Source organism: Podarcis erhardii (genome assembly GCF_964252035.2).
Source record: "Podarcis erhardii genome assembly, chromosome: 16".
Taxonomy (NCBI): domain Eukaryota; kingdom Metazoa; phylum Chordata; class Lepidosauria; order Squamata; family Lacertidae; genus Podarcis; species Podarcis erhardii.
In genome coordinates this window covers 35,765,683-35,778,377 of record NC_138514.1, presented here as the reverse complement: position 1 = coordinate 35,778,377, position 12,695 = coordinate 35,765,683, and the positions used below count along the sequence as shown (strand labels likewise).

At 44.8% G+C, this 12,695-nt stretch overlaps 1 protein-coding gene across 1 annotated transcript in view; it reads left to right on the top strand.

Moving 5' to 3' along the window:
* Positions 1-3,701: 3,701 nt before the first annotated feature.
* Positions 3,702-12,695, top strand: part of ITGAE (integrin subunit alpha E) — a gene marked incomplete at its 5' end in the record, with an annotated part of 60,659 nt that continues 51,665 nt past the window's right edge. The window contains 5 exons of the mRNA XM_081844353.1: positions 3,702-3,832; positions 7,711-7,802; positions 9,190-9,257; positions 10,964-11,081; positions 11,563-11,682. Of these exons, the coding sequence (XP_081700479.1) occupies positions 3,702-3,832; positions 7,711-7,802; positions 9,190-9,257; positions 10,964-11,081; positions 11,563-11,682 (529 nt within the window). The remainder of the gene's footprint in view (positions 3,833-7,710; positions 7,803-9,189; positions 9,258-10,963; positions 11,082-11,562; positions 11,683-12,695) is intronic.

Genomic DNA, 12,695 nt, shown 5'->3' with positions numbered 1-12,695 from the left:
TGGCTTCTGAGATTTAGAATATTTTTTTTTCTTGTTTTCCTCCTCCAAAAACTAGGTGCGTCTTGTGGTCTGGTGCGTCTTATAGAGCGAAAAATACGGTAATTTTTCTGTCAGCACTAACGGCCAGGCTATTTTTATGCTGAGTCATCAATATTGCACCATCTAAGAATTTCCAGTATTACCAGTCTGGCTCCTAAGAAAACCGGCCAAAAAGATGCTTAAGATGCAGGTTCAGATTGTCTTCCTAGAAAATATTAAGTAAAGTCTGGGCCTCTGACTAGACTTTGTCCAGTTATCTCCAATTTATTTGACTACGGCCACATTCGAATGCAGCCACCTTATCACAAGTCCATCACATTTACACTGCAAGTAGTTTTAAGCAGCTTTAACATTGTGTTTTAATTGTCACAAGCTGCCCTGGGACCTTAGAGTGAAGGGCAGATGATGGATCACGATAACAGTAATAATAATAATTTCAAATGCTGAGGCACATTTCACGTCATGTCTGGCTTGGAGCTGAGCTGAGAAAAGTTCCTTTTCCACGGAAACTGCTCTGCTCTATACCTTTTATGTCTTCTTCTTCTTCTTTGGCGATCCCTCGTAGCTGAGTAAGATTGCTTTCCATAAACACGGTTTTAACAATGAGTCCGTAAGGGACTGTGGAGGCCAATTCTGGATCCACACGTCCTTCCACAGTGGGGACATGGGTTTCCAGATGGGAGTTGATCACGGTGTGGATTTGCCAAGCGTGCCTTCCTCCTAGCACATGTCTCCCTTGCGTCCTGAGTTCGAGTGTCTTCAAAGCCCATGACACCTTTGGTAAAGGCTGTTATCCAACTGAAGCGCTCGCAGGCCAGTGTTTCCCAGTTGTCAGTGTTTATACTACATTCTTTTGAGAGAGTCTTTAACCCTCTTTTGTTGACCACCAACATTACGCTTTCAATTTTTAAGTTCGGAATAGAGTAGTTGCTTTGGAAGGCAATCGTTGGGTATCCGCACAACATGACCAGTCCGACGAAGTTGATGTTGTTAATGCACGATGCCTATGTACCAATCTGATCCATGCATTAAAGGTTTTGGGCAAATTAGATTCAGCTGTAAAAGATTCACCCTCATAAATTTTAATGAGCATTTGAAAATTTCCAGCTAAGAAAAGGCAAAGAAAATACCTCCCGCCCCCCCGCCTTGCTACATGTTAAATGCTGAGAGACATTTAGCGTCATGTCTAGTTTGGATCTGAGCTGCTATGCCACAAAAACCACGGTGCTCTGCAAGACTTCTTCAAGATGAGACTTCCCCATTTAGAAAAATGTGTTCTCAGGGGGTGGGGAGCTTAGTCATATCAATAAAAATAGCAATTCCATCCCACACTTGCAGTGAACCTGTTGTTTAAAGTAGCAGCATCTACTTTTGGAACTCACAGCCCATTGATGTTAGAAAGATGCCTTTACTGCATTGCATTCGGTACCTGCAAAAAATGTTTGTTTTGGCAACCTTACCAGGGCATATAATTTTAGCCTACACTTTTAACATGTAATTTTATTGTGCACAATTGTTTTAAAATTGCTGATTTATATATTTCTTTTTTTATAAAAAAAAGCACGTTAACTTGCATTTTCATGCTTCATTTTAATGAACATTTTCTACTGTTCTATTATAAAATGTTTTTAATGAACATTTTCTACTGTTCTATTATAAAATGTTTAGAGATCGTCCGTCACGCAAGCAGCATGCATATTTTGCTAAACAAAATGTAAAATATAGTACAAAATGACCGAGATAAATTAAAAAACAGACAGTCAACGCAGTGAAAAATCAAGCAATTCAGCAGTTAAATATTATTTGAAATGCCTGGGAAAATAGAAAGGTGTTTGCTGATCACCAAAAAAATAGCAAGCATTTGACTGATGGGGGTCCTGCCATCCACCATGTATTATTACCAGCAGCCTTGTACCAGGGATTGCTCCGGATTCTAAGAAACCCCCAAATCAGTGCAGGTGTTGAAATCAGTGGTTAAAATCTGTGCAGTTTTGAAATCAGCATGAGAATCATTGCAGATCATAAAGGTTCTGCTATCTTCAGTGGCTTGAGGCTCTTAGAACTGGACTGAGGGTATGCTTGGTAGATGAAGATGTTTATTTCAAAGTTATTTCCTTGCTCACAGTTATATACAGAATGGTATTGAGCTATGCAAGTGGAGCTGTGATCTAAACCACTGAGCCTCTTGGACTTGCCGATCGGAAGGTTGGCGGTTCGAAGCCCCATGACGGAGTGAGCTTTCGTTGCGCTGTCCCAGCTACAGCCAACCTAGCCGTTCGAAAGCACACCAGTGCAAGTAGATAAATAGGTACCGCTCCGGTGGGAAGGTAAATAGCATTTCTGTGCGCTCTGGCTTCTGTCATGGTGTCCTGTTGCGCCAGAAGCAGTTTAGTGGTTTAGTCTTGCTGGCCACATGATCCGGAAAGCTGTCTCTGGACAAACACTAAAGGCTCCCTCAGCGAGATGAGTGCCACAACCCCATTGTTGCCTTTGACTGGGCTCAGCCATCCAGGGGTCCTTTACCAGGGGTCCTTTTTACAGACTGGTATTCTTCCTTCTAGAATTATCATTAAGGCCAGAGTTTAGGCCAGAGTATTCTGGAACCCTGGTTGGGCCCAAGTAATGGACCTGGTGTAGGCGCTGCAGGTTCAGGCTGCCATCTTGATTCAAAATGTGGTCCAACCGTATCCAAGCATAGACCAAAACGTGCTCCACGACCTCAGGAACCCTTGTGCAAAATTTGCTTAAAATCCGTGCAAGAGGAGAGAGTGGGTGAGCCTAAGACTCCACACTGGGCGTAATGTAACGCTAAACCAAGGTTTGGAGTTACAGTGGTGCCTCGCAAGACGAAATTAATCCATTCCGTGAGGCTCTTCGTCTAGCGGTTTTTTCGTCTTGCGAAGCAAGCCCATTGACAGCTTAGCGGGTTAGCGCTATTAGCAGTTTAGCAGCTTTTAGCGGATCAGCTGATAAGCGGCTTAACGGCTTAGGAAAAGGGGGGGGAGGGAAAAAACCCCGCAGGAACTCGCAAGACATTTTCGTCTTGCGAAGCAAGCCCATAGGGAAATTCGTTTTGCGAAGCACCTCCAAAACGGAAAACCCTTTCGTCTAGCGGGTTTTCCGTCTTGCAAGGCGTTCGTCTTGCGGGGCACCACTGTACATCTGAACCACTGCTGTATCAGAACCATAGCTTTCCTACTGAAATATACTCAGAGTCCTGTAGTGATTTCAGGTTCTTTATTGCAGCTTGTAAAACAGTGGTTGAATTGCCCCCCAAACCTCAGGCTTTTATATACATTATTTACACAATGAGTCCCGTCTGATTGGCTGATTCTGCTTCCCTCCTGGAGCCTGATTGGTCTTTTCCTGCCGGCCAATCAGTTGTTGCATTCTAGGATCCTACTTGCCTATTGTTTTAGGATCCAAGCTTCGTACATAACACATACCCAACTTGCAGCTTCTTTCTCCTTCCTAGAATACGGCCATTTAGTCCGACCCCTGCTGCCAGTGGGCGCAATACACTGTCGCCCAGGCTAGGTGGCCACCCATCACCCTCTGTTAAAAACCCACTGACTTCTGAGGCAGCCCATTCCTCATCAGAAGGTACTTCCTAATGTTTAAACAAATTCCCACCTGCTGTCATTTCAAGCCGCCAGTCACTCATGGTCTTTTTCTCAGCTCCAGAACCTCTGAAGAGCTTTAACATTGATACCAGCTGGAGGTGGGTCTCACCACAAGTCGCCCCTTCTTTTGGACACCAGGTTTTCCAACACTCAGATGGGCAACGGAACTGGTAAGGGGAAACGTCTTGAGGCTGCTTGAGGGGGAAAGGAAACTGCCCCACTTCCTGCACTTGGAAGAATTTTCCAGAGAAAGGTGCAAAATTGCATCCATTGGGTCCATGTGTGTGCCAAATCACCACATAAATCACTGCACAGCCCTGACTCAGTGGCTTGGACTGAGACAAAGGATTGTTTTCGCACATTAAACGCGTAAATTGGTTAACCAATGGCAGAAGGTCAGTCTCGTTTGAAAACCGCTGTGTGATTGGCCACTGTGAAGGACAGATGGGGGGAGAAATGTGATTTTGTTTTCATTTGAATAAGAAATTACCAAATTCCCATTGCTCGGACCAATCCGCGAAAATGGAAGCCTTCCAAATTCACGCTTCTACCAATTTTACGATGCGGTTCTCCAACAAACACTGTGCACAAAAATGCACATATATGGGGAAAGGGTACCTAAAAATGGATATATTAGCAAAAATAAAGATGCAATTACCCTGTGGGGAAATTGATTGCAAAAATGTACATACTGTATGGCATATAAAAATATGGAAATTAGGAAATATGTGCACTAGAGTATTGATGAATTGTCATGAGGACTACTTGTACAAAAATAACTTGCAAACTGGTGCAGAAATGTAGGGAACGGAATTTAAGGTGGGGTTATTATTATTATTTAAGTGAGGCACCGAAATTGACAGATGTGTCCATCCTTCGAGGTAGATTTGGCTGACAGACAGTGGCTGATCCAAAGTCAGCGCTTCAGAGAGCTTCATGGCAGAGTGGAGATTGAACCCTGGACTCTCAGGCCCTAATCCTGTGCTCTAACCATTACTCTCTGCTTTCTCTCCCTGACTTCACTGAGCTGGGCCTGATGGGGTTGGAGTCTGGCAACATCTGGCCATTTCTGCCCAAGAGCATCTCTGCACTACATACTCAAAGGAGTCCTCCCAAAAACCCTGGACTAGCAGCTTTGATTTTTTTTTTTAAAATAATTTTTATTCAATTTTTAAAACACATAATTAAAAGACAAACACATCACAAAACACAAACAAACATAAACAAATCAAACATAAATAAATTCATAGTCTTATTTTCTTGTAACTTCTTTCAATCGACTTCCCCATACCTCCCTTTCGCTGCATCCTTATTTTAGAAAGAATTTTTTTAGCAACCCTTTAGTCAATTTATCCATTTAGTTCCCTTCATTAAATTCCCATAAATTTGTTGGTTACAGCTGTAATTCTCTGCTTCTTACCCCTTGACATCTTAACACTCCTCAATTTTACAACAGTTTTTAAGATATATTTTAAATTTCTTCCAGTCTTCTTCCACTGCCTCTTTCCCCTGGTCACGAATTCTGCCGGTGACTAGCAGCTTTGATTTGAACGTACGCTGAGCCAGCTCTTCGGTCCCTCTACCCTAGTGCTGTCTGCTCTGACCGGCAGTAACTTTCCAAGGTCTCGGGCAGACAAGGCTCTTTTCTCATCACCTGCTCCCTGATGCATTTTTTACTGGAGATTCCGGGGATCAAATCCGCGTCCTTCTCGTTTGCAATAAAATGTGTGTTTGCTCTTCTGTTCCATTGTAGCTCCTTGTTGAGTGAACATAATTATGAAGGAATGGGGGTGTCTCTCAGATGCATAAACAAAATCTTAAAAGCTGCACAGAGGCTTGCTCAGGCCCACAGTGAGCAATATAGATTAGTGGTTTCCTCTAGCATATCCTGCCAGAGGGCTGCGCTGAGAAATAGATTTTGGTTTATATTATAAAACATGCTTTTTCATACTAGGCAGACAATGGAGCTTCTGCTTTCAGGAGTACTCTACCCCCTCAGTAACCAAAAGCTGTTGTCTTCCAGCCCTGGCTGTAGGTTGCATGTCCAACTTTGCAGGGGGACATCTTAGATCTTAGATCTGCTCCAGGGCTTGTGCTTTTGGCCCTCCAGATATTGTTGGACTCCCAGCTCTCAGCAGCCAGCATGGCCAATGGTCAGGGGTGCCAGTTCCTGGGGGCCGAGCCCTTTGGGGGCCCCCCAATATATTATTTTATATATATAATTTTTATTAGTTTTTCAACATATCATTTTCAACAATAGTTAAACGAACTTTTACATCTTATACAATTTTTTTGACTTCCATCAATCACATCTACACTTAATTTACATTTCTTGTTTTCACTATTACTTTTAAATCTCATAACTAATATCTCTTTTCTTTCTCTTCTTTGCAATATTTCATATATTTCTCCTTACAAAACTTATTGTAGTCCTACTAGCGTAATTTGTTGATTACAGTTGCTCTTCAAATAATTCGTATATTTCTTCCAATCTTCTGTAAATCTCTGGTCCCACAGGTTTCGAATCCTGGGAGGGGGGGATATTTTGGGGGTGGGGGTCAGGCCCCCTCAACGTCCAAAAAGTGTGGAGGACAAGCACGTAGTCAAGTATGAGGTTGCCTCCCCCTTGGAAGCTGGTGCTTCTGCTAATGGTCATTTTGAAGAGCCGCCCAGTTTAGCTTAAAGATAAAGAGCCCTAAGAAAGTCATAGTGGGGGTCGAGGGGGAGGCGGTTTAGGACCTTGAAGATGGCATCAACACTTAGCACTTGCATAACATATTGAGCAAGCAAAGACACAACTCACCTGGGAACAGTCTTCCCCACTATGGTGAAATGGGTTGCATTTCTACGTAATGATTTAGCTAAGGGCACCCATCCATGTGGACGTGGGTGGCGCTGTGGGTTAAACCACAGAGCCTAGCACTTGCTGATCAGAAGGTCGGCGGTTCGAATCCCGCGACGGGGTGAGCTCCTGTTGCCCGGTCCCTGCTCCTGCCAACCTAGCAGTTCGAAAGCACCTCAAAGTGCAAGTAGATAAATAGGTACTGCTCCAGCCAGAAGGTAAACGGCGTTTCCGTGCGCTGCTCTGGTTCACCAGAAGTGGCTTAGTCATGCTGGCCACATGACCCAGAAGCTGTACACCGGCTCCCTCGGCCAATAAAGCGAGATGAGTGCCGCAACCCCAGAGTCAGTCACAACTGGACCTAATGGTCAGGGGTCCCTTTACCTTTACCTTTACCCATCCATATATGAACTAGCATGTGTACTCTTTAAATCTGAATTTCCTGAGCATTTCGTGCAAATGTTCTCTTTTTGTTGGGGTCAGCTAATCGGGCCCAAGTTGCCTTGGTCACCCAAAAGCCAATAAATGTCATATAGACAGAGGAGATTCCCATAATCACTCATTTATTCAGCTGAGTAAAACAGAGCGGGCGAGCCACACTCACCAGTGTGATGGTGAAGCCATGCCAAATAGCCTTTGTTCATATTTTTTATAGACATCACCTCCCTCCCTTTCCCCCTTTTGAGGTTCCTTGCGCTGATAGAAACAGGACCCCCTGCCTGGAGACCTTGAAGGGGAGAGTTGCCAGGCAGAGGGAGGTTTTCCTGAAAATCGCCTAGCAACGTTATCTGGTCTTCACATATTTGTGGCTCACCCTCCTAAATTCTAAAGCAGGTAGTTTTTTACCGAAGCAAAATGGCATCAATTAGGCTAACCTAAAAAACACGACAAGAACAGGCCTCTTTGGCTTTTCCTGAGACCCCACACTTTCATTTATTTTGGAGATTTTGAAAAACAAAAATAAAAAAGCTCAGCAAATTTGGCCACCTCCCTGCAAAAAAAAAAAAAAAGCAAGCTCAAAAACCTTTGTGTCTGGATTGTCACTCTCCAGATCTCTGATTTCACAAAGTTTCACACAAAATGGCAGGCTGGGTATATTCTCCATGTGTTTCGATCTGATCATTTTTATCCCCACTGTTCTTCTTCTGTTCTCTGTTTGCTAAGAGACCGTTCCCCCCCTCTCTTTCTCTCTCCCCCTCAAAAAAGGATTGTAGCTGCTTCCTTGGGGCCAGGCGACTTGGGCAAGCTGTATAAATGCAACCCGCAGGATAACCACTGCGAAGCAGTAAGCTTAGGCGGTACGTACTCGTCTTAATTTTTCATATTCGTGAATCCATCCTGGTCTTCCTTCAAAAGTATGCAAGGCAAGGCAGCTCGTGCAAAACCAGCCCAGTGCCAGATGATATAAAAACAAGAGCAAAAACAAAAAAACAAAAACAAAACCCTTTGCAAATAGAAGTTTAAAAATACAGCCTTTTTTTTAAAAAAAGCAGGCTGCAACCTGGAAACCAACAGACATAGGAAGTTGCCTTATCCCAAGTCAGATCAGTAGTCCATCTAGCTCAATACAGTGGTACCTTGATTCTCGAACATAATCCATTTGACTGTTTGACTTCCAAAATTTTTGAAAACCAAGATGCAGCTTCTGATTGCTTAGGCAACCCAGAAACAATAGCCGACAGTCATATCAGACGTTCGGCTTCCGAAAAACATTCAAAAACCGGAACACTTACTTCTAGGTTTTTGGCATTTGGGAACCAAGGTGTTTGAGAACCAAGGTACCACTGTAATGGTTAACAGGGAGACTGCTGCGCAGTGCAGGGGGGTCTGTTAGGGCAAATGGAACTAGATAAGCCCCTGATCTGACCTAGCTGCCAGACTCTCCTTAGGCTCCCAAGAGCTCAAATACCACTACTTGCCCTTCATTGTGTAAGCTGAGGAATAATAAAGGCCTTTGAGGCAGTCAAGAAACATAAATGTATGCAAAATAAGGGATATCCCATATTAATAGAACTTACTTTGCAACTGACATGTTGGGCCTGCAACAGAATGCTCCTGTTCAGGGTTCGAGATATCCAGCCATGCCCTTTCCCTGGATACTCCATTCCATTCCACCCCTGCCCAACTCCTTTTCTATTTCCTCCCTTCAACAGTCAGCATTCTGCAGCCGCTGAGCATACTAAGCTCTCACTGGGCTGTTTTTGTTTTGGAGGGGGTAAAGGGCACCCTTAGTAGTTTTTCTAAGGATTTTTGTAATTCCGCAAACCTTGGGGTTCAGCCAAATATTGAGAAAGCTGGTATTTGTGGCATGCTTTGGTGCTTTGGTACAGATCAAACATTGCAAGTAGAATGAATGGTTGTCCAATTATGCAGCAATATTATTTCTTTTGCTTATTTCTTCCATGAGCCCTTCTTTCTTGCGATTCTTTCCAGCACAATTTTCTCCCTGTTCTGCTGGTTGGTGAATAATAATAATAATAATAATAATAATAATAATAATAATAATAATAATATATGCCGCCCATCTGTTCCCCCAGCCACTCTGGGTGGCTTCCAACAAATTAAAACACAATACGACATCAAACATTAAAAACTTTCCCAAACCTTGGGGAGGTGAAAATAAAGTTGTGTGTGTGTGTGTGTACTCGTATCTATATCCTCAATTTCTTTCTTCTTCCTCTGAAGAAAACATTCGGAAACTGAAAAAGCTCCGGTCTGGTATTGCTGTAGCCCAAAGCCCAGGACATATTCTGGTAAGTCGCAAAGTGATTTTGCAGAGTTGAGTTATGCTCTGCTTTTGTAAAGAAAGTTGCCTTAAGCCAGGGATACAATTAAGATTGTGGCAACAAAGTCTAGTCATGTAACTAGCCATCAAGGGTTAGGTGGGCCAAGAAGGCGCCCCCGGTGTTTTCTCACCCCACAGCTGCCCCCACGCCATGCCATGTATAAATCTTAAATTCAACATACCCACTTAATTCATCCTTTTTTTAGTTCCAAGGCCACCATTTATTTCCATGCATTTATTCAACTTTGAACATTTTACCCGTATGGTACATGACAGAGTTGGGGAACCTGTGGTCCGGCAAAGGTCAGGAAACAGAGAGTTCCAGACCAGAGAAGCCTTCTGGTAAAGACATCAGAAAATATGAAAAGTATCTGAAACTGGGAAGTGAACCCTGACCAGAGGGAAGACCGCATGTAAATCCTGGGAACAAGCCTGAGAGTTAACTGGGGCAGAGTTAGGAAGGGTAATTGGCTAATATTATTGTGACCTTAAACATCAGGAAGAACTTTATGACAATAATAATAATAATAATAATAATAATAATAATAATAATAATAATTCTACCCTACCCATCTAGCTGGGTTTATTTCCTTTGACATCTGGTGGGAGGGCGTTCCACAGGGAGGGCGCCACTACCAAGAAGGCCCTCTGCCTGGTTTCCTGTAACCTCACTTCTTGCAGGGAGGGAACCGCCAGAAGGCCCTCGGCGCTGGACCTCAGTGTCTGGGTAGAATGATGGGGGGTGGAGACGCTCCTTCAGGTATACTGGGCCGAGGCCGTTTAGGGCTTTAAAGATCAGCACCAACACTTTGAATTGTGCTCGGAAACGTACTGGGAGCCAATGTAGGTCTTTCAATACCAGTGTTACGTGGCCTTGGCGGCTGCTCCCAATCACCGGTCTACCTGCCACATTCTGGATTAGATGTAGTTTCTAGGTCACCTTCAAAGGTAGCCCCACGTAGAGCGCATTGCAATAGTCCAAGCAAGAGATAACCAGAGCATGCACCACTCTGGCGAGACGGTCTGTGGGCAGGTAGGGTCTCATCCTGTGTACCAGATGGAGCTGGTAGACAGCTGCCCTGGACACAGAATTGACCTGCGCCTCCATGGACAGCTGTGAGTCCAAAATGACTCCCAGGCTGCGCACCTGCTCCTTCAGGGGCACAGTTACCCCATTCAGGACCAGGGAGTCCTCCACACCTGCCCGCCTCCTGTCCCCCCAAAACAGTACTTCTGTCTTGTCAGGATTCAACCTCAATCTGTTAGCTGCCATCCATCCTCCAACAGGAAGAGCTGCTGGACAGTAGTCTCCCTCAGGAGGTTGTAGACTCTACATCCTTGGAGGTTTTAAAGCAGAGATCCTGGATGCTTTTAGTTGAGATTCCTGCATCGCAGGGGGTTGGACTAGATGACCCTCGGGTCCCTTCCAACTCTGCAATTCCATTATTCTATCTGTGAAGTGAATGGGGCTCCACCCCTTTGCCATCTCTCACAGAGTTCTCCCGGTCTGGCCAAATGTCTGTCTGATACACTGTTTCCCAGTTTTAACACCGCCAAACATTTATTAAATTCCGACACTGGCTCAGTCCGGAGATCACAGTCGCCTAGCGCCCACAAACACATAACAATATAAAGTCTCTGCTTCTCGGTTTCTTTGTCTCTCTCCCTTGACAGGCTTGTCTCCAGCACAGACGACGTCAGCGGCGTCGAGTCACGGAGGAGCTGAATGGGCTTTGTGTGCTGCTTGCAGAAGACTTCCAGGAGAAGGCTTTTATCAACCTCACAGACATCAGTACGAGATGTAGATGTGTATTTAGATATTATTGGCCACAGCCGTGTTCGGTTCATCGGGTGCAGGAGGAAACTGGCCCCGTGTCTGACAGATTTCCCCCTGAGCTGTGGTTTTGTGTCTGATTCTAACCCCAAAGCCACCATCTCCCCTGACACGGACAAGTTGCACCCAGACTGGTCCCTTGAGCCGCCATTTTGCATCTGATTCTGCCCCGGCGGTTTCCCAGTTTGCATATGGTTTCAAGAAGCCCAAATGAACTGCGAAACTGGCCTGAATTTCTCCCCTCATCCCTGCTCTAAGCAGGTACAATGGAAAGAATGTCTGCTTGCTGATTTGCTTTGACTGTCAGATGTGAGCATCCCTTTGACTTTGTCCAGCCTTTCTCCTGCTGCCTTTGACTGGTTCTTATCTGGTGGTCCTCCTGTTCCTTCAGATGCCTTACTGTCGATCTTGTTTTTATCGGTTTCTGCACCTCCTGTAGTCGAAACCAAGTTATTAAGCCAGAAGAGCGAAGAGCGGGGGAAAAGGGACACCCACAGTCACGAAACCGGCGGCGTTGACACCAACAAGTTTGGTTTGGCTGCTAGTACTGTATGCAAAGGTGAGATTGAAAGATGGAACTTTTGTTTTGTTTAATTGATTACATTACTACTACTACTACTGTATAACATTTACATTTGATTTGGGTTTTGTTGGAGGCATACGGCTGGGTGTTGTGAGATTCCGACCGCGTTCGGATCACACAATTAACGCACTATGATACCACTTTAAACATTCGTAAAAAGGTAAAGGTAAAGGAACCCCTGACCATTAGGTCCAGTCGTGGACGACTCTGGGGTTGCGGCGCTCATCTTGCTTTATTAGCCAAGGGAGCCGGTGTACAGCTTCCGGGTCACGTACCAGCATGACTAAGCCGCTTCTGGCGAACCAGAGCAGCGCACGGAAGCGCCGTTTACCTTCCCGCCAAAGCGGTACCTATTTATCTACTTGCACTTTGAGGTGCTTTCGAACTGCTAGGTGGGCAGGAGCAGCGACCGAGCAACGGGAGCTCACCCTGTCGCAGGGATTCAAACCGCCGACCTTTTGATCGGCAAGTCCTAGGCTCTGTGGTTTAACCCACAACGCCACCCGCGTCCCTTTAAACATTCATAGCTCCCCACAAATAATTCTGGGGGCTGTATTTTGTGAAGGGAAGTCTGTTGCAGCAGAAAAATAAAGATCTGCCTTGCTTTCACTGCATCCTGCCTTCGTCCATTCATCTCTGACTGATCATGGACTTAGGGGGCTCAGTTCCTTGGGGAGTTGGGCAGCAAAAGCCAACCGCCCTTATTTTTCTATATCGTGAAGGGTGCTTGGAGTTGGTAGGAGAAGACTCCCTTTCCATTCCCCTCCCAGAGCTACAGTTCCCAGAGTTTTTTAACACTCAACCCCTCTTCAGAACTGTAGCTCTGGAAAGAGAATGGAGGGGTCCCCTAGCAAATTTCAGCTCCCAGAATTCTTTGGGGGGAAGCCATGACTGTTTAAAGTGGTATTGTACTAATTTAAATACGTAGTGTGAATGCGGCCTCTGGATTTGGTTCTTTTGTTTGTGTGTCTCTTTCTTCATAAAACCAC